Source organism: Abrus precatorius, unplaced genomic scaffold (assembly GCF_003935025.1).
Source record: "Abrus precatorius isolate BTA unplaced genomic scaffold, Abrus_2018 Scaffold3, whole genome shotgun sequence".
In the NCBI taxonomy this organism is placed as follows: Eukaryota; Viridiplantae; Streptophyta; class Magnoliopsida; order Fabales; family Fabaceae; genus Abrus; species Abrus precatorius.
In genome coordinates, this window is record NW_020874373.1 from 3915010 (window position 1) to 3938084 (window position 23075).

General features: G+C 31.6%; 2 protein-coding genes across 5 annotated transcripts; one reads left to right on the forward strand and one right to left on the reverse strand.

Moving 5' to 3' along the window:
* Positions 1-355: 355 nt before the first annotated feature.
* LOC113862972 (cullin-1) lies at positions 356-8092 on the reverse strand. 4 transcript variants are annotated; one of them, XM_027496311.1, is made up of 21 exons: positions 7869-8092; positions 7700-7740; positions 7186-7321; positions 6967-7066; positions 6650-6835; positions 6531-6578; positions 6247-6450; positions 6073-6150; positions 4661-4750; positions 4193-4273; positions 4034-4093; positions 2940-2969; positions 2765-2851; positions 2525-2674; positions 2400-2455; positions 2172-2292; positions 1917-2075; positions 1640-1783; positions 1310-1528; positions 1011-1178; positions 360-873 (listed from the first exon to the last, which is right to left on the reverse strand). In XM_027496311.1, exons 3-21 carry the CDS (start codon positions 7314-7316, stop codon positions 772-774), a joined length of 2214 nt encoding a protein of 737 aa, XP_027352112.1. In that variant the 5' UTR covers positions 7317-7321; positions 7700-7740; positions 7869-8092; the 3' UTR covers positions 360-771. The 4 variants fall into 4 exon arrangements, with proteins under 4 accessions (XP_027352110.1, XP_027352112.1, XP_027352113.1 ...); XM_027496309.1 differs by lacking the exons at positions 7700-7740; positions 7869-8092 and adding an exon at positions 7454-7548 and having other exon boundaries at positions 356-873; XM_027496312.1 differs by having other exon boundaries at positions 391-873; positions 6967-7321; positions 7865-8029.
* Positions 8093-12808: 4716 nt separating this feature from the next.
* Positions 12809-21739, forward strand: LOC113862040 (homeobox protein LUMINIDEPENDENS). The gene is made up of 13 exons (XM_027495200.1): positions 12809-13186; positions 13497-13524; positions 13615-13745; positions 14029-14372; positions 14452-14545; positions 14636-14729; positions 15315-15444; positions 15530-15581; positions 15669-15712; positions 15875-15960; positions 16955-17380; positions 19448-19986; positions 20562-21739. The coding sequence occupies exons 1-13, from the start codon at positions 13013-13015 to the stop codon at positions 21480-21482; spliced, it is 3063 nt and encodes a 1020-aa protein (XP_027351001.1). The 5' UTR covers positions 12809-13012; the 3' UTR covers positions 21483-21739.
* Positions 21740-23075: the final 1336 nt, after the last annotated feature.

The window sequence follows — 23075 nt, forward strand, 5'->3', positions numbered from 1 at the left end:
ATGACCTATATTCCATATGCACAATTTATTTTTAATGACCACACAATAGATGAGAAAAAGGCAAAAAAAAAAAATGCTTGTATTGAGAGAAATTGATTAAAGATATTTATGTATAATTAAAAAAAATGGATATAATTCAACTTAAAATCAAGGTATCGATAAAATTTATCCATTTTCTCATGCTGTGCTCTCTTTGCTTTTATTGCAATTAATAAATTTTAGGGGCAAATTGAAATTATGGTTTAAATGTAACAATCTTACTTTCTTTGCTTATCCTAATGAACATTTAATTGCTTTATATCTTTGATCAGTTGTATGATATATCTAAAAAGTAAACTAAAATAAGCATTCGCTTGATCAAATGAAAATATAATTTGAAAACAAATGATGACAATAATCCGAAACTAATCGTAATTTCATAAATGACATCAATCGACGTTATGTCAACTATCCCCCTCCCCTTTCCATTCAAGTAACCAAGAATATAACAATACCGCATTTAGTACGATATCTAGCTTCGCTCCTGTATTTATATCTCTATATATCAACAAAATAAAGTAATAACTAAATCTAACTCTCAGGAGGTTAAGTATGGAAAAAAAAAACCTCGCTCCTGGTGCTATTGAATTAATTAATCGACTACGATTATTTACAGCATTTTGTATCCTTAAGTATTCCCAACTGTACTTCCCTAAGAATCAAATTCAGACAACCCCAGTGCTCAATTGCAGGCTTTATAACTGACCACTCTCTATGCCTTAGTAACTTCCATTACGCCAGATACCTGAAGGTGTTTGGGTTATCTTTGTCCCTTTCCAGGTAGTCCCGAGTGATGAGATCTTCGATCCGCTTCTTGATTGCTTTGATGTCAGGCTAAAAATAAAAAACAAATGCAAATTGAGAAGGTACAGAAAATCATACAGCTAACCAAAATCTATACAGCAATTAAAATACTTGCTGAACAAATCTGTCACGTTGACAATAATAAACCAAATTCTAACATTTGATACCTTGAACATGCGACCCAACTGCTCAACACACTCCAAAACTAATTGTTGATGGCCCAAAACTTTCCTACTCTTCATAATACGCACAATTGCTGCGTCAATGGCATATCTCCTATCCTTATCAACATCTTCAATAACTTTTTTCCTTTCATCGATCGGCGGTAGAGGGATCTATGATCAACAAGTGCAAGATTTATTATCTTAGAGGGGGAGAAAAGAATGCATCCCAGCCAACAAGGCTTCCAAATCTAACGGTTTAATAAAACAAGATATAAGAATTATGGCTACAAGTAGACACAGACCTTGATCCTTCTCATTTTATCTGTAAATTTGTAGTTGAACTCGAAGATGTCACTTGGAGATATAGTTTTTGAGTTCGGCTCCTTCATAAGTATCTTATGTTTTGCACATGACAGAGAATGGAGTAATCTAACAACATCTTCATGGGCCAAGTTCAGCTGAGTCATAATCTCTGAATAGCTCAACCTATCAGCATTGTTGAATAGCAGTAGAGCAGCAGCCTGTAAAACAATTTTCAAGCCAGCAGCATGAGTTCATAAATCTCCAATACCATATTGTTGAAATTTTCAACATAATGGAATAGGACCAGTCTTGGCTGAAAGGAAGTTTACCTGATACGTTGAAACAATCAGTTCAATGCTTTTTACTTCAAATTTGCCAACAACATGGCAAGTTCCCAGTGAGTAAATCCATGTAAGTTTTCTGTGTTTTGTCTTTGTTTCATAGAAGTCCTTAAAAACTTCCACACACTTGACCTGAGAAAAAAATTCAAAATAGAGTATTAAATAAGTCTTGTCTTCCTCATCACAAAAGAATAAGTCTTGTCTTCCTCATCACAAAAGAACACAATGGAAACTTGAATAACTATCATTACCACCATATTCTTACCATCTCTGATGGAAGGTTGAGATCGAAAGACTTGTAACTAGGCCAAAATCCCGTGGTAAGAACAGTCACTGTCAGATCAATTCCAGGATTTGCTAGTGAATCACAAAGATATTCCTCAAATTTCATCTGATTATCCTTGGCCAAGTTCAGATCTACCACCTGAAAGATACATATTTCAATTAAATCCTTAAACAACCTGATTTAAAATAAAAAAACAAATGACAGCGAAGTATGCTAGGAACAAAGTCAACTAACCATCCCCTCCATCTTTGATGTGAACTGGCCACCACACTGTTGCTTTAACTTTGTCAATATGCACTTTTCATGGTCATCATTGGCACTCCGGTCAAAAAGCAATCTCCGGGCAAGCTTCTTCCTGGAAACAATAAAAGCATTAAGAAGGACTTCACATAATAATAATATGGAACCTAAAAAACAGATAAGTAATATATAACTGAAAAATTTAGAAAAGAGAAGTCTCACCTGTAAAATTCTGCAAAAAGATCCTTATCACTGATGTATGCAAGCAGTTTGACCACCTGAAGGAATTAAACAAATTTGGTAACACAAATCATAGTGATGGAAAAAAAAAAAAAACTAAAAACTACCTTCTCAAGGGTTTCTTCGATCCCTTCATCACTTAGCTTCTCACTTCCACCCTTTTTAAGGATATTGTCACAGAAAATAGCTAATAGTTCTGCACTGGAACTACCAGCAACAGTTTTATTGCAGAATACCTCAAATGCTTCCTTCAATGCCTGCAAAAGCAACCAAAATGAATGTACTGCTTAGTAACTATAGAACATTCTATTATTTAGCAAGTTATTGCTTCAATTGCCTTAACAAACCTTGTGGAATAGAGTGTGATTCATAAAGCAATCATTAACATATGCCATATACTTGTCATGGAGCTCTATGAATTTTCGGACAAGGACCTACACAATGTCACATGATTAACCTTCAGGCCTTTTCAGCTATTATATAATTAAGTAATAGAAAGCAAGAAACAGTGTGGGGACTTGCTTCCTGAAAGATAGAAGAACCACTTGTAGTCTGGAGAAAACAAAAATGAAAAATTTATTAGCAATTAGCAACAATCAACTACTTAAGACAGAATAAGATGCATTAATGTCTGTAAAATAATACAACAGAGAAAATTAAATGAGAATAAATCAAACAGAGCAATTCAAAATCATAAAGTAAGCCAAAAAGTATCAAGTGGTAACAATAAAATGTTTAAACTTTGAAGCTCATCAAAGATTTGAAATTAGAAGAAAAGTTGTGTTTGCATTTCTGTAGGTAAAATAGACAAAAAGCCCAAGCAAGGTACATTTGTATGATCAAACTAATATGAAAACACACTTCCTCACACTGATCCATCTTCTCATTATGTGAAAACCACTTAGCAAACTAATCCAAAATTGCACTTCAACAGAATGTCCTTCAAATGACATAAGCTTTCAAAATGAAGTATCAAGTTTCTACACACCCAAAATGCTTACCCAATATTATCTTGTTTAGAGGGGGAAAAAAGAACATGGACAACATACATATTTTTAAACAACCAGATTGCTGAAAAGGTAATAAAAACATGGGTTAAGCTTGTACGCATTGTATCCATGTTACATAGACTAAAATCCTCCATCCAACTACCAGAACAGCCAAATCCATCACACATAATTTGGTAAGCCTTAGCTAAAGCACTGCATGAAGCGGGTGAGTCATCACATTGTTTGATTTGTCTTCTAAAATAAGGTAGGAAAAACAACAAATTGTAGCACTGGCTCATGTGAATGCCAGCAATACAAGTACATAAAATGCCAGATCAAAATAAGGTTACAATGCACAATTTTTCCTTACATCATCCACATTTGACCATAAGCACAACCAACCAAAATGGTAAACTTATGGCATGCAAATTGAATTTAACTAACAACTCCATGTATATTAAACTTCAATACGTTTGCAAAGATTCTACCCTGGTATTCGTAACCTTTTATTGTTAAGGCAACCCCAACCCTAGATACTAGCTGCAAGATCAGACAACATGATAACAATAAATCCATTAAGCAGCAAAGGATATCAATGCAATCACATTGTTCAAGTATAAACTGAACCTGACTGCAAGCAGCTTCTTCAGCAAGTTGGACCAATGCTGTACCCTCAGCTGTAATATGCTGCAATCAGATAATCATCATAACACAGCCTTGAAAAAGTGTAAAAACAAAGAGGCTCAATTTAGTCGCCAAGCACAATACACAACTAAAGAAACCAACCTGCTTGAATACATTAGCAACAGGATCCAAGCCTTTAGGTATTTTATGGTAAAGTCTATACATCCTAGAGAGATCTTCCACCTAGGGAAAAAAACAAATTGGAAAGATAGTTAACCAAAATAGGCATCGGTAAAATGATTGAGTGCCATGTGGCTAAGACTTTTAAATAATTGGCTTTATAGTTTCCAGTTGTGTGTATATTGTAATGTTTAAAATTTAGGAATTTTTTTTTTAAGTCTTCAGGGTTGTGCTTGTTAAATCTATTTTTTAGAATTCATTGTAGGGATATGGTTAAAAAAAATACTGTGGCTCACTTTCTAGAATTAATTTGGAAGAGACAAGTTACACTGCATTTACTTTGAAACCCCAAACATGATGGCAACCCGATGAAAAGAAATGGATTGGGCTGTGCAAAATCTAAATCAAGCATAAGCTGAGAAAAGATCATCAAACAAAACAATCAAGTACCTTATCGTCTCTAAGCAAGGCGCGGCAGCCAGAGTTCTCTTTCTCTAGTAATTGATTTGCATGAGTCACCAGCAACTCATGTTGCACTTTCTATTAAAATGAAAAAATAAGAAAATAATAAATATGCAAAGAGCGGAAATAATTTTAACAGAAAATTATGAGTAATTCGTAAAAAGGAAAAATCTTTCAATAAGGAATATTTTTGTTTTGCCGTTTGTAAACTCAATCACAGTTATCAATCTCAAATAGCTACACAAAGCAGCTAACCCCAAAAACGTTAAAGTGGGATGGCCACTACGCATAATTTTAACATACAAATTAAATAATTTATACAATGGGTGCATTTGGAAGAACTAATGAAAATATTTTACAATTATTATAAGCTTTTTTCAACTCATTTCAATAAGCTGATTCATATAGCTAATCAAAACAAGTTATTTTCAGTTAATGCTAATAAATCTCATGCTCAAGTTTATGGTGTATACCTGTTATGTAGTAAAAGTTTATTGAATAAGTATTTAATTAAGATGTTATCCGGATACACCCTATATATGTTCAAATATTCAAAAATTAAAAAATAATTACTCAAAATTCATGACATATTCATAATTAACAAAAGAAAAGACAGATCTTGAGCAAAAACATACAAGTAAATAACAATTATCGTCAAGAAAAAAAGCAAAATTCAAAAGACCTATTCATATTTCAAATACAAGGCATTATAATTTATAAACATTAACAAAAGTTGAGGTTGGGGGTTGCACAGATATTCAAAATCGGTATTCAAACATCAAGGTTTAAAATAGAAAAAAGAATAAATGATCAGTGTTGTCAGAAATACTGATGAGAGAGATGGGTGGGTGCTCGGTCCAAGTGTGGGTGCTGTAGAATAGACAGAGGTATTAGAAAGTACAAACTACATCCAATTAGGAATTTTTCAAATTCTGAAAAGGGGAAGAGAAATGAGAAATCTAAAGTTTGCCCCTACCCCCCCCCCCCAAAAAAAAAAAAAGATGTTTTGCCACTAATCAAAAACAATCCACCTTTCAAGCTTTGTAGCAGTCCATGGTCACATCGCACTGGCAGCACTACTATACTGCTATAGTGGCACTGTAGTGAGCTATTGATTTTGAAAGTGAAACTTCTTCCCTCAACTTGGAAATAAGTTTATAAAATAGTGACACCAACATGTGCTTCAATTTGAATACTTCATAATCTTTGCAACTATTCATTTAAAACTGTGAATTTATCAACATAAAGAGATTCAAGTTTCACACATAAGGCATCCTAATTATCCCCAACATTTGTGTAATGATGTGAGCTCAGTTGTACAAGTAAATGGAAATAGACAAAAAATTAGCAATATTAATCATTCAAAAAAATTATTAAAAGAAAAAAGACAGATTAATGACCTCTACCAATTTCTGCTCAGTGCTAGCATGTAAGTAATGAGACACTCTCTCTCTCTCCCTTCTCAAGCAATCCTCAGCCTGGCCAATAAAAGGGGGAAATTTGTTACAGAATGTCATTGTCAACCAACAAGATACACAATCACAACTCTCAAAGCACAATATAGACCGACTTGCCTTTAGCATATAATCTGGACAGAAGTCAGTCTCAATCCAGTTTGTTGCCTTACTTCTGTAGTAATCAGCAGTATCTTCAAGCATCTGTATCTCAAAATCCTGTTCATATTTGTCCATTTCACTCATACCAATCTCAACAAAAATATCAAGAACATTTTTCAACAATGATCTATCAATTTGTTCACCCTCGCGTTCTTTATCAATCTGAAACGTGAACCATGGTTATTCTATAGGTCATCATCAGCAACTAAGTATATCATCATAATATGAAGTGATAAACTTACAAGAGCAATCACAGCTTTCCTAGCATTGGCTCGTACTTCCATATAAACCTGTAATGATGCACCTAGTATAAACTCATCTATATAGAGAGAAACTATATGCTTAAAGAGATATAACTGACCAAATCACGAAAGCAAGTGAGTCCAACTGCATTGAGTCCAGGCAGGGAGCGTCGAGTAATGAAGTAGCGATCAAGATAATAGAAGAAGCGTGAAAGCCACCTGACCATGACCTTATGGTTTAACCATCTTTGGACGAGTTCCCGCAGCATAAATTCATCATGCTTCTCTCTTAGGGACGGCAAAACCTATAAATGGAAGAAGTTGAAAAAGAAACAGGGTATCAAACTCAATAAGTTAAGCACACTACTAAAAGCAAATAAAACAAAAGCTGAAACAGTAAAGTGAAACAAATGATAAATAGCAGAGATTTCCCTACAATGGATTTAATGTATTCATCAAAAGCTTCCTTGTACTTGTCATAAAGCTGTTGCGAAAAATCATATGGTGGCTTCTGAGTACACATATTATAAATGGTTCTGTGATAGTTAAATTAAAGAAAAACAGCACATAATACCTAAAACTAGCGTTAAAAGACATTATAATAGAACACAACAACATTATGGACAACAATAACGGAATCCGTGAAAAAGGATACGTGTATAGCATCATGTACTCCTCAGAACTGAAAGGAGTTTCAGGTAACCCTTCGAGAATTCTCTTCAGCTTGGTAATCCCCTTCTGCATATAGTCCCAACCTTGGTCTAAATCAGTGGTCTTCCGCTCCATATTGGCTGCAGAAATAGCAACAATCTTCAGACTATACTATATTCCACGCACGCACAAAAACCACCAAAATCAATCTCATAACACGCAGAAAGACAAAAACACGTCCATGTCATGCGAAACCAGATTTCAAGTATAACCTACACACACCATGACCTCCTGGATTTCAATAACCAGTGCGTGAACCAAGACTAAACCCTAGTAGCAGCAAGAGAAACATATGATTTCTGACAATGCTCAACGCATAACAGCACACGTTTCAAATAACAATACGCAGATAGCAAAGAATAAACCCTAAAGCCCCAAAACACATCGATCATCCATTCAGTAGGGGAGAAAAACAAATTCGCGAGATTAAGTTTACGAAGAGAAATAGCAATACGAACCCTAACTGTTGCGTTGAAGCAACACGATCCGATGGCGTGACCTGTTCGGATTCAAAAGCAAGATGGTTCAAGAGTGGCAAATAAAGTTGTTTCGATTCTCTCTGTTTAGTCTATTGTAATGTGTAGAAATATTATTATAGTATATTATATTATTATTCTTCTTACTAACGCGATTTTTAAGCACAAGGTATAACAAGGATGTAGTTAAGCACGATGAATGAGATTGTAGCAGATACACGCGCGTGCACACACGCGGTGACTGTATCAGTTGCAGAGAAAGAGAAACAGAGAAGGCTTTTGCAGTTTGCAGCGCTACAATCCTGTTCTTCTCTCCTTTTTGTACGTATGGCCAGCTTTGGTTTAGTTAGAGAGCCTTAAGTTAGACCTCAACAATGACTCATTTTCACGCTGATGACCAATTATTAAACATGTTAAATTATAAATTCAGTTTCAGCGCTTTTTAAATTTCTTTTTATTATAAACAAATTACAATTTATTCTTTACATGAATAAATATTTTTAAATTAAGTTTTACAGTTAAAATTATGTACAGTAAATAGGGTTAGACAAAAATATCTAAACATAAAAAAAATATTTATATAAAAACTAAAATATAAACTATAAAAATTAATTTACAAATAAATGCTAACTATAAAAAATAATGTATATTATGATAAATAATAAAAAACAAATTATAAATTTATTTTAAAAATAAACAAAATACTAAATAAAAAATTCATAAAAATTTACGAGACTAAAAAATTATATTTCAAACAAATTTATATTCAATATAATTTTATATTTTAAAAAATATAAATTTTTTAGAAATTTTTTCTTAAATATTTTATCAAAATTAATATAAATAACAAATTTAACGTTAATAATTTATTTATTAATCTAAAAATAAAATAAAATATAAAAAATTTTAATTTCAACTCTTAAAAATAAGTTTAATTAATGACTTATAATAAAAAATTAAATAAAAAACATTATTTACACTTTTATAATTTTATATTATTTTTAATGCAAAACTTACTTCTAAATATTTAAATTCAACGGATTAAGCTTAATACAATTCTATAAAGTGAAGTAATTTTTTATTAATCAATAATTAAACGTATTTTAAATATAATAAAAATTTTTTAACTCCACAAGTTTAAATTAATAATTTTGTATTGTATATTCAAATAAACAAATAAAACATCAATATTAATATTTTTATTGTAATTTTTAAAATATATTAATTTTATAAATTATTTTAAAAGGTCATTTTTAAAAAAATATTATTTTTATAATACAAGATTATACTAAATATAAATTTAATCAAGTATACAAATTTTTTTTTTTAAAATAAAATTTAAAAATATGACATTTATTTATAAATTAATTCTTATAATTCACAGTTATACTTTAGTTCTTATATATATATATATATATATATATATATATATATATCATATGTCTAATAATAATAATAATTAATTTAAAAATATTTACTCACATGGTAAAATAACTAAATTGAAAGGGCATCAAAGAAATTAAATTTATAATTTAACCTGTTTAATAATTAGTAATTCGAGTGAACAAATTAAATTAAGTTAAATTAAATTAAACAAAAACATATTCAAGAAAGCCCCATCCGGCCGTTTAGTTTGTGCTGAGGTGTTTAGTTTAACAGTGTGTTTTGAACTTGTTCTGTTTCATTCTCGTCAGTTAGGATCGAAGTTAAATTCACTGTGGTTTGGGAGTAGATTTGGATTATTCTATTTTAAATTGTATCAACTAAGGATGATATTTTTTTAAAAAATTATAATTTTCTTATCAGTTACACGTAGATGATAACAGTATTTCTTACGTAATATAATATTGTTTTATATTGATATTTTGAAAATATATATTGTAAAAAATATCTCCATTGAAAACAAAATAAAAATAAAAAATATCTTCATTTTAATTATGCATTTTCTAAAAAATATTATTTAATTATATATGACATTAAAATTTATGTACTGTGATAATAAAATTGTGTTAATCTAAACATGTTTAATGTATTCCAGTCTATTCGAATTCAATAGATAATGTTATTAAAAAAAGTCAGTTACATAAGGATCGAATAAACTCGTTATATTCCCATCCTTTAAACATGTCTAAAAGTTAGTAGTTACTAAATAGTGATAGCTTTTTAGAATAAGGAAAAGTGTTTATTTTGTAGTGTTTGTTTTTAATATTGTTTCTTGCAGTCAAGTTTAAATATTTAAAGTGATAAAATGTGTTAAAAATACTAATTATATTAAAAATATAATAAACATTTAATTTTTTTAAATAAATAAATTTAACCTAAAAAATCAACAAAATTATTTAAATAAACAAATATAGACACAAAGAAAATAATAAAAAATTACTTATTAAAGATGTCAAAAGTTAATGATAAAAAATTTTAAATTACATTATTTTGTATCTATAGTAAATTTTAATTTATCACTTAACAATATAATAATTTTATTATGTAATTTTAATATCTTTAAATGATAATTACTAAATTAATTGACAATAATTAATATTATATACTAATATTTAAATTTTTTTTATTTTGGATAAGTAATTTAAATAACACTACAAATTTTTTTAAAAAATGTGTAAAAGTGTAAGATATTTAGATAATTGTAAATATTTTTATAGATATTGAAACATAAATACTGACCATGTTCACAACAATAGGGATATGGAAGATGGACAATCACATGTTTGGTTGCAAATATGGATAGAAATAGAATTAAGCCTGGGTTTTGACTTTTTTATTTGTCATATATTTTATACTGAAACATTAAAAAAAATTATTTGATTATTTTTATTTAGACAATACATTTTGTTAATTTAGAAATAATAATAATAATAAATAGTTACCTATAATATAAACAAACACTCAAGAAGATGAAATGGCAATAAATGTAATTAAAACAGCAAATTAATGTCATACCTATAATATAGGTCAAATAATACTAACACAACAAATTTCAGCAAACAAATTTTTTTATTCTTATTGAATATGCAGTACGCATACTCTTTAAAATAAAAATTTATAATTTAAAATTATATTTATTTTAATTTTGTTTATTTAATATATTATTATAAATTTTAAATAAGCCTAATTTTTTTAAACTCAAAACTGACGTATTTAATTAATTAAATTTATAAAAAAATATAAATTAAGTTCATTATTAATAATAGGTGAAGTCAATTTTCAAAAAATTAAATCGTAAATTTTGTTGAATAATCAAACTTGTTTTCATGTTTAATTATAAATTAAGTGAAAAAAAAAAAAAGTTAGATTATGAAGCGGTGAAAGAAACTCTTCTAAGCAACGAGTACAAAAAATAAAAAATATAAAAGTTACAAAACAACACATTTTTAAAGGAAGTACGCTTTAAAACATTTTACAGTCAATATTTTTCACTTGAAGAGCATCTACTAAATTGATAATTCAAAAAAATTTCTTATAAATTTATACATAATTTAAGTTTTATTTTAGTACATGGTTATTGTCATTTATTATACAATAACATATGAAAACTCTAAATGATAAATAGTGATTAATATACAACTTTTTTTAAGTTTTTAATGATGTAACAAAAACATGATATTAAGATTACTTGCTATTATAAATAATTGTTGAACTTAATTAATGATCATTATAAAATTTAATTTAAAATTAAATATTTGTCTCATAATTAAATTATCTTAACATTACTTCTCTTTAAGAAACATGTACTAACCTCAACATTGATTGTGAAAACAAACTTTAAATATGTTTTATTTATTATAAATAAATCATGACTCATGCTCATATTAGATTTATATGTAAACTATAAACATCAACTATGATATTCTTAAAACATTGCCAGCTTTGTTAACATGTTGCGCATATTGTATAGCTGCTGAATGCGTATTTATACACAATCGATTATAATATGAAGTATGTATAGTACAAATTATCTTAACTAATAGTGTCTATATACTTTAAAGAAACCTTTGACCTAAATATGTTATTTTACAATCTTATATTCTTATTTTAATCAAATTTTCACTGCGTCATATAAGTTTTTCTTGCAATAATATTATAATTTGAAAATGATTAAACAATACGCATTAATATAAATTTCATTTTTATTAGAAGTTTAGATTGTCATTAATCTTAGTATACATGAAAAAAAATTATTAAATTGAATAAATTAATTTTGATTGGTGTTCACAATAAAAAAAATACAATGTAAAATATATTGTTAGTAATTTTTATTTTTTAAATATACAATACTTTTACTGACACACTTGTTACCTTTTTTTTATTTGATATTTTTCTTTTATTTTTTAATCGATGCCACGAAGCAATAAATGTTATTTTCCTATATTACATAAATATAATTTAGTATCTTTACTTTTTATTTAAATACATATTTATGGAAATATACTATTAAAGTAAGAATAAAGGTTTTTATTAAAAATAGTTATTACACAAAAAATCAAATATTATTTAAGATTATTAATATTATATGTTTAATATTTTTTACAACATGTTTATAATTGTAAAATATAAAAGAGCTTTGTTAATATCATATTTTCCACTGTTTCTCTGAGTATTTTAATAAAAAATAAAAAGAATTAACATATCAAAATATAAATAATATTTAAAAAATAATTTTTTTAATAATTCGTTATAAAAAATTTAAATTATACGAGTGTAATTTTAAAAAAATACACTATTAATAACTTTACATGAAATGTAATTTGTGAATCTAATTATTATTAAATTTGTGAAAATTTAAAAATTATAATAATGTAATGAATAATTTTTATTTTTATATATTTTTTAAAATGTATTATATTAATTTTGACCCGCATAAATAATATCTTAAATAATTTATATTGATGTAAATCATATTTTTAATATTATATATTTATTAAAATTATTATTTTAGACGAAAACGTTATTTTTAGTATTATTTTTTTCCTTCCAGTTCATAACATTACCATACACGGCATCAATAATCAACAGCTTCTAGTTTTTTAATCAACATCAACATAAAAAACAATTCCCGAAATTAAGGCGAGTCCCGAACACGGCCTAATTCTCTCTCATCTCATCTTGTTCAGTACCCTCTATCTGACTTTCTCTCTCCAAAATTAGTTCCAAACCAAACCCTAACCAGTTCCGTTCCCAACTGGGAACAAAGAGAGAAGCATTGGGATTCGATTCCCGTAAGTTAAATGCGTGTTGCTACACATTACGGCGAAGGAACTTCGATCTTCGTTATCAACGATGGATGTCTGGAACGAAGATTTTTTGGAGCTGGACGTTGGGAGTTCCGTGGAGTCGTTCCAGAGGTTTTTGGTTTCGCAAAGAGAACTCTTCCACAGCCAGATCCACCAGTTTCAGGAAATCGTCGTCACACAATGCAAACTCACCGGCGTCAATCCTCTCTCTCAGGAAATGGTGTGCTTTCTCTCAATTTCCACCTTCTCTCGAACCTTTGCAACTCTATTTGTTTTCTGCTTAGTTATGTATACAAACTCGTTTAATTTTGACTAATGAAAAATTTGCAAGAGCCTCTTGGTTGCGTTTTGTTTGACGATTTCCTCTGCTGCTTGAAACGTTGTTTTGGTTTTTAAAATGTATTTTGTCGAATAAGTTGTAAGCACATTCCGATTGTAATTTTTCCCTTATATGCAATCAACCATTTTAAGGTATCGTCAGAGTGTTTGATCTTGTTCATTTTTGTGTTTTTGTTTTTTTTTTTGTGCAGGCAGCTGGTGCTCTGTCAATAAAAATTGGTAAGTTTTGGTTATTAATATAATTTTGTGCAGGCATCGTTCTGCTTCTCGTTTCATGTCTAAACTTTCTAACTTAATCCAATTTTGCAGGGAAAAGACCTAGGGATTTATTAAATCCAAAGGCTGTAAATTACATGCAATCGGTTTTTTCCATTAAAGATGTCATTAGCAAGAAAGAATCTCGTGAGATCAGTGCTTTATTTGGTGTCACTGTCACACAGGTTTATATTACTCTACTTCCTTTTTAGTCCATTGTATCTGAATTTATGGAATGTGGTGTACGTAATTGAGACGCTGTATATACATATATTTCCCGTCCAGCACCTTTTTTGCTACTCATCTGTTTTTAGTTTGTTATTCTTTCCAAGCTGTCCCTAGATTATTATTTGTTACCCCTTTTGTGGACATAGGAGGGGCTATTCACTTCAAATTTTATCATAAGATAACTTGTTACCCAGTTCCTGTTGTGAATTAAAATCATGAAACCTGGTACTTTGGTTTTAGGTGCGAGATTTTTTTACTAGTCAACGTTCAAGAGTGAGGAGACTAGTGCAGTTGTCAAGGGAGAGGGCTTTAATATCTAAATCTTGTGAAGAATCTCATGATGATCAAATAAACACTGATCCAGTGAGACCAATAAATCTGGCTCCCTTAGATTCTGCTGGCCCCACCAATGCTGAAGAAGCATCTTGTTCAGCACAGGAAGCAGATTTGTCTGACTTAGATGACTCAGATAAACAATTCGTTGATAACATTTTTAGTTTAATGCAGAAAGAGGAGACGTTTTCTGGGCAGGAGAAATTGATGGAGTGGATATTGACAGTACAGAATTTTTCAGTATTGTTGTGGTATACAATTAGTTTTCTCAATAGTTGAATTATAATTCTTAATATTTTCTGATTTAGTTTTTCTGTTGTATGCTTGTAGGTTTTTGACCAGAGGGGGTGCAATGACTTTAGCAACTTGGTTGAGTAAAGCTTTTGTTGAAGAGCAAACGAGTGTCCTTCTTCTTATCTTGAAGGTAGATTTGAATCCTCTGGTTAATATTTTGAATTGTTTTAATTGGCACCTAACTGAATACGATTGAACTTTCTGGTCAACTGTTTTGCAGGTTCTTTGTCATTTACCTTTACATAAAGCTCTTCCTTCACATATATCAGCTATATTGCAGAGTGTTAATAGACTAAGATTCTACAGGACATCAGGTGTGTTTTTGTCTTTTTCCAGGCCCAGTGCCCATCAAACTTGAAACTGGGATTCATTCCTCATACTCTCCCCTTCTTCTGGATGTATATTTTCCTTAGATTTTTCCTGGATAATGTGATAGACAATGACTGTAGTGGGCTGATATACGATAACAGTTTACATTTCTTGTGTTAGGACTTAGGAGACACTTCAACATGTCATTAGCTTGTTTGACCATGATGATTGTTCTAACAATTACATGGCTGATTCAGAGTTGTCAGTTATGCTTGTTTCATTGTGTTTCTGATTTGTATATTCCTGTTTTCTCTTCGGTGTGGGATGCTGATCAACAGTGAGACATGTGTTGGGATTTTATTTTCATTTCAACCATGAATTCTAGGTTTTATACAGTAGTTGGAGAATTGCTTGTTATTAATGATAGTAGGACTTGTGAGATATGAGGACCAGATATAACAATTTGTGGATTATAATCTCACTGATTTGATAAACCTGGTGATAAATTTGTGATAAACTTTATGAATTATAATCTTTGTTATAAACTTGATAAACTTTTTGAATTATAATCTCACTGATTTGAGGATCAGACATATCAAACAGGGCAAGGGTTTTGTTGTCAAAGTGGAGCAAATTATTAGCAAGGAACCAAGCAATTAAAAAGCCCAATGGTGTTAAACCTTCTAGTGATGGTCAAAAAGCGATAATGCTTTCTCAGAGGTAAGCTTGGTTTCTTTTTTTTCTCTTTTCCATACAAATTTTGTTGGACCTCCTTTCTCCATTATTAAGATTTCTATATTTGCAGTATTGGTCAATTTATGGTTTCTGAATCATGGCATTCAAATATTGATGTTCCTGTAAGTGTTTTCTCAAAGATATATGTATCAGCTAGCATTGCCTTTTGAATTTGCATGTTTATTAGTGTGGTCCTTTTTTGTACTCAGGAAGATATTCTTGCTCTCTCAAATGAATGTTCAGATAATGTCAGGTATGTATAGGCTGTGGCTAATCACTTTCAGTCAATTTTTTTTTATTGAAAATGTCTTTCTTCCAATAATATTGTTTGGATTTTGTGCCATACCTGTTTGAGTTAATCTGCTTTGCTTTTGCTTCTTGTGAAAGTGCTCCAATTTATTTCTTCTTTGTTCAGGAAAGGGGAATCTTCACAATCTGTGAAATTGTTGCCTCCCAGCTCAGACGATTCTAAAAAGCCCACCCTTGGTGTATCTTCATCTCGTATCCTTGGAGGTTTTTTTGTTGAATTGACTATATCTTGTTAACGCCTTCATTTTCCGCCTTATATATTGGGCCAAATGCTGATGGATTCCATCTATATTCTATAATCATATCAAATCACATACGTGGGAATTAAAAAGCTTTAGATAAAACCTTTGAATGATATTCTTGAGTGCTGATGTAGGTTCATTAATTTTCCTTTAAACAAACAAATTCAACAAAACTTTGGTGCAGGTCAAATGATTTGATCTCATAACTTCACTAACTTGAAACTTTTTCTAGCTTCACTAGCTACTTACGTTTCATTATATCTGGCTATTCCAAAAACCAGATTGATGTTCTTATTTTCTTGAAGTGTTATGGCTTGAATTTCTTGTGTACCCTTATGTTCTTATGCTGCCTGATTTTATGTAGCTTCTGCCTTGAAAGTTCTTTTGTGACATACCGATATCTTCGAGACAGGACAACTGCCAATTCTTGAAAGATCATTTTGCCAATTCTTAATCTAATGTAACTTCTGCTGTATACCTGAAACTAGCCAGCTAAATATAGAATTGGAGTAAATCCTCAAATGGTAATTTTGTCATTGAATGATATCAGTTTGGTCCCAAAGAACCATAACTTTTGGACTATTTTGATGTCAAAACATTATCATTGAAAGGACCATGTTGATATCATAATGTTTCAAACTTTCAAGGACTGAAGGGATAGTTTACTTCAAAAATGCTGTAGCATATCTCTAAGACACTCTTTCGGACATGCTATTTTTGGTTAAAATTTATTAATACTTCTGAAATTATGTGGTTCCCATTCCCTATTTACTGAATATTCTTGATTTCATGATTCTTAATAAATTTCTATCAATAATAAAAAATTCGTCTGAAAGTGTGTTAGCAGGAGCACTCATCTTACATAATTGCCAATGGTTCATGTCAGGTGTTGAGTCATGCAAAATGTAGGTTAATCTCTTTTCTATTCCTTAACCCCCTATCAGAATCTAGAGAGCGCAGGAAAGTGCAACTGGTGGAACAGCCAGGCCAAAAATCGGTGAGCAGAAGCTCACAAGGGACAAGAGCAGGGCCTGTAAGTCAAGGCCGACCCATGTCTGCTGATGATATCCAGAAAGCAAAAATGCGTGCATTATTTATGCGGAGTAAGTATGGGAAAGCTGGCTCTTCGAAAGAAAGTAAAGAAACAAAGATTGATAGTCTGAATAAACCTCAGACAAACCAGGCCAGCATTGCAGCTTGCTCTGCTAAAGTTCCTACTTCACTCAAAATTGAAGACAAGAAACCTCTGTTACTTGCCTCTAAAACCACTAATAGGCCAGAAGCTTCTTATTCAAAACCGAAAATGGATTTGAAGGAACCTCTTTGGGAGAAGTGCAAGAGGGTGCAAATCCCATGGAAAACACCAGCAGGTACTTTTGCAAATTTTTTGTTGGTTCCATCAATTATATGTCTATAATATTAGGATAGAAAAATTGGTGCGAAACTCTTTGACAGCCGATAAAAGAAATGAAAGACAGATTGAGAACAGAACCTATTAAGAGGTTTCCCAACATTGAGTTAAAAAGAGGTATATCTTAGTCGATTCCCTGCACATTTTCTTAGAGGACAATTCAGACTCATTCTTGCTACCTTTGACGCTAACTCTTTATTGATCCCATCCCCTTTTTGCAGCTTTTATTATATAATTAGAGCAAGAGTCGTGGTCTAACAACATGTTCTGCAAGTAACTTGGGTATATTGGGCAGTTGTATATACACCTACGATTTTAGTATTGTTCAATAGATTAATAAAACATTGCTGTACAAATCTGTCTCGGGATTTTGATATTCAAATACTAACACGGATTTATTTAAGGATTTTAGTCTCTTCCATTCCATTATCTCTCAAAAATTAGACATTGGTTCAAATTGATTTTTTCCCGTCATCATACCTGCACACTTTTTGCTAAAATGCTGCAATACTCCCAAATATCTAATAAAGAATGGGCTTTAAAATAATTCGTTTGAGGACTTGATAGTTGTCTGTCCCGAGCTATGCTATAAATATTGGGTGTGATCGCGTGGATGGAGGATCAGTTATACAAATTGGCAATATCATGAAGATCATTGTTACAATGTCTTCACAAAATACAATATTGCTATCCAGTTTTTTTGTAAAAATTTTCTAACGTATCGCAATTAAATGTTTGTTCCTTTACACCTTGACATGGCTCATGGGAATCAAAGTTAATATAAGGATGGATTGGTTTGGGCATGACCCGGTGGTTTAATCCATGTCATGACATTTTTGCTGTAATGAGAAAAGCAGCAGGGAAATTCAGTGCTTCATTAGGACCAATACATCACCCTGAGTTATTGATGTATAGTAATGATAGAAATATATGAGGTGCTTTGCCCCGAATGAAAGATGAAAGTAAACAATTCTGAATTCCTTAAAATATAACCGGGGTGTTAACTTTCAAACCCCCTACAAGTCAGCACAGACATTCTTATTTTATCTACTCCATCCGGCCTCTCACATTATAGTTTTCAATTTTCTTTTTTTTTTTTTTATATTAACGAGTAAGAAGGGGCTGAAGCTTTGATTGTGGGATCGAAAGGGTAAATCTTTTCCATGTGATACTCCACGTTCAGGTTAATATGTTGCATTTGGGGTAGCAATTTAATTTTGTAATTTGCAATCATGATCATAAATCCCGATGGAGCATTGGTTCTTTATCTATGGGGTAAAGGAGTTAGTGATTTTATTCATGGCGTCTTCCTTGCATGTTTATACTACCAATTGGGCTAGGTTATGGAGTATAGTTGCAATTGTTAAGTATATAAACTACATCCTGCCATGATAAGAATTCCAGCACCGAACTAATCCAGTTTGGGGTTTGATTGGCGACTTTGCTACATTCTGAAGTATGGACCCGCCATTGAACCCATTGAAATAACAAGTTTTGCAGTGTATTTATTACCCAATCTCCAGTCATGGAGGTTCCTATTCATCTTATCATGAAACACATTTTTAATTTGCCCCTTCCTGGGTTTGATTATTCAACACCGAGTTCATTATGGAAGTTTGTGTTAATTTTGTATTTCATAAATAAAGTTGGAAAATGAAATGATGGCGGTAATATTATGTATTTACCAGGTTACAGGTCGTGGATTTGTTTCTAGTTATAACCTTATGAAAACACAGCTTTGATATTGAAAATTTCCTGTCTCTATTCTTGAATTTGGCCGCGGTCACTTTGCCCTATCATTCCATTGCACCCACAAAGTGTCTGTTGGATACTAGCATAAAATTTACTCCCCTATTATTTTTTGAGGTAGTCCTGGAAGAAGTGGACTTGCCATATGAATTTTGTTTCTTCTGTCGTTTTTGTGTATTTCGTGTAACCAACAACTTTCTTGAAGTTCTAGTCAAATATTTCTACGTTTTTCAAACCTTTCCTTTTTGGTTCCTTGTTCCTTTTTTTTTTTTTGCAGAAGTTAAACTTCAAGATACGTGGAGAGTTGGTGCCGGTGAAAATAGCAAAGAGGTTGATGTCCAGAAAAACAGAAACCGCAGGGAAAAAGAAACTATATATAAGATTGTCCAAGAGGTACCTTCTAACCCCAAGGAGCCGTGGGACCTCGAAATGGACTATGATGACACTTTGACACTGGAAATTCCCATTGAGCAGCTACCAGACGGTGATGGTGCAGAAATAGCAGTTGCCCCCAACCAGGTTGCAACTCATATTGTTCAGGGGGTGGCCTCCACATCTACAGCTACTGCTGAACCTGATTTAGAATTGCTTGCCGTACTGCTAAAAAATCCGGAGTTGGTGTTTGCCTTAACTTCTGGACAATCTGGTAGCATACCAAGTGATGAAACCGTGAAGCTGCTTGACATGATCAAGAGAGGAGGATTGAACTTGGGTTTAAGTGAAAATACAAATGGCAATTATGGAATGAGTGTAAAGGCTCCGGAGAAGGTGGAAGTTTCTCTCCCATCGCCAACTCCTTTAAGCGATCCAAGAACGGTGCGTGATTTGAGTTCATACTACAACTATTTGTCAAAGATCTTATCATCATGTCTGATGTCTCACTTTAGCCACGTCGGCTTATACGTGTTGACAGGGGAGAGCATATAGCGCTCTAGTATTGGGTGTTGGGGTAAATGGGTTTTCAATGGTGGCCCAAATTGAGATCGAAAAGAATTAATTTATAAGTCCTCTTTTTTAGTGTGTTTTTTCTTGGACAAGATTTAGCGCGGTCAAGTTCTTGGATGCCATGTAAAACGTATTCCATATTAGCAAACGGCCAATTTGGGGAAATCAATAGGCCTAATCTCACAAGCTTTCGCACTGCTAATAGGGATCCCATTGAGTAGTTCTACTTGTATCGAGAATAGCTAATTGGTTTGATGCTTGTCTCTTTGTTTACGATTTTGAGATCCCTGGTCTGATCAAGAATGCATGAAGGGCCCCTCGCTATTTTCTAACAATTATCAACGTGCTAAAAATTTTGAAATCATTATTAATATAATCATGAATTATATTAAAAATATTTTGGTTACTGCACTAACAGATGGCTTCCCATTTTATGCATTTTTCAGAGTGGATGGAGCACAGCAGCATCAAAAAATCCTTTTTCACGGCGACCTGATAGATTTATCCAGAGCCCTGCTGCAGTGGCAACAACCAACTCATTATCTCAGATTCCGATAACTGGCACTACAGTAAGGCAACAGCCAACAGTTGCGGCTCCATCATTGAGGCAGCTCACCACCTCATCGGTTTCTCCATATTCACTGCCTCAGGCAACTAATATTGTTCCTGAAAAGCAACCATCACTCGCTCATTCATCTGTGCATATGCAAACACCGTCCTCAGATATAGGTTTAACCATGAAGAAGAACTTAATCACTGCAAATGCATCTTCAGTTAACTTACCTGGCACACATTCATCTCTAGCAATGCGAGCTGATGGCACGAATTACTTAAAACCTGTTCCTAATTTGAGTGTACAACAAGAGGGTTTGTCTAATTCATTCTCGCAACCCTTTATGTTACCCTCACCAACGCCACCATCACATTCAGCCACACCGCAACGAAGACATCCACAATTGGTTCCGGAAGCTCATTACACTGAACCTTCCTATCGTAACTCTGTCAATTCCTACCCACCACAAACCGAAAAATCAGGTCACGTGTCAGATATGTGGAGAATTAGACAGGATATTTCATCCAGTTATCATTCTCAACGAAATCATAACAACTATAACACAATGGTTGGGGGATCCATGCAATCCGGTTCTTGGGATAGAAATAATCATGGAAGGGAAGAATTTGAATCATGGAGTCCGGAGAATAGTCCAACTAGAAATCCTAGGTATGTTCCTGGTAGAAATTTCCCAGAGTCCAGAATGAATCACGCCAGAAATCATAGACCTGAATGGTCAAGGCAGCGGGGTTCTTCTGGACACTGGGACCCTGGTAGACAGGGGAACAGAAGGTGGCATGATCAGAGACGATAGATTTTATGTTCAGATTGGTTTGGTCTAAACGCATTTTACCTGATTTATTGATTTTCTGGAGGATGTATAGAGTTGGATTCTGATAGCAATGGTATTCCTTTTAGTGATTGGAGAGTGGAGATGGGATCTAAACCCCCGTATGAAGTGATTGTAGGAAAAATGGATAATAGTTCAGCTAGCACCGTTGCAGTGTCTGGAATGTCATGAGTTTGACTAGTTTGTCAATTGTAAAAAAAAAAAAAAAAAATCTAAATTTTGCCTGAAAAAGGATTGATTTTGCTTCCTTATTGGCATCTTTTATGTGGCTTTTAGAAAGAGGAACTAATTCCATTCATTTTCATTGAAAGTTTTATGACGAAATCTAATAATGGGAAGTTTTTTATATTAAAATCTTGAAAATTAATTAAAATTAAGCAAAAGATTTAATTTACTCAAATGGGTATGATTGACACTGGTATAAATTACTGACACACGGTTGTTTTATTGATCGAGTCTTGGATTGGAGTATTTACAAGTACACTAGCGTTGAAATAGAGAAAAAGAAAAAAACTTGGGAGATTATCAACCAAAATAATTGAATGTATAATGTGTATTTGAATACGAGGGTCCAAGACCAAAATGAGTATCATAGGCAAAAAAATGTAAACTATATTTTATTTAAATTCATAATTTTAAAGTAATTCATGTTTCCGCTTGTTGTGTAAAAGCACAGATCGGTGTCCGGTTTGGATCAGACCCTTTTTTGATATTAACTTTAAAAAAAACTTCAACTTTCCATTAGGAAGAAATTCATCCCTATAATCTCCAAAATTTTTCTCGACACTCTTTGGAACTACTCTAGTCAACTTCTTTGCATATATAATTTTAATTAATATAAATAAATAGTGTTCATAAATTTAAAATGCTATTTTATATTATTTTTAAATTAACAGTTGTGATTGTTGACATTTATATATTTTTTAACAAGACTATTAATCCTACAATTTATAATATAAAATAACAGTGATAATTATTCTAAATAACATACAATATCTTTTTAATTTACAAGACACTAAAGTAATTACCTAAATTAATATGTATATAAGTATATTTTATTATAAATTGTGAAATATGTATAAATTGTGATCCATTGAACTCAAATTAAAGTTTAGATGAAAGAGACACAACGTAAACCACTACAATACTGTTTATTATTTTTTATAGGAAATTATTACTTATTACTTATTATTAGTATAATAATATTTATTTTAATATATATATTATTTATCTATTTTTAATTTAACCAACTGAACCAGTATTTTGATGGAGTCATTAGCGAGTTTGAATTTAATAAAATTTGTCTTCAAATTGTGATTGATGCCAAATTTAGTCAAATTTCTTTGAACTTGACGTAAGAACGGAACCAACCCGACTGAGAGTCCAACAAATACTGTATATGATGCAACTAATTCTGTACCCTATGCAGGGGGCGTTCTTCGGTTGCTATGGCTACGAAACTCTATTTTTTATGAGGTGGCTTCTATGTAAAAAAATTAAAATTACAATTATTAACAGAAAAAATATTGTTTAAATAGTTGTTAGAATAATCAAATT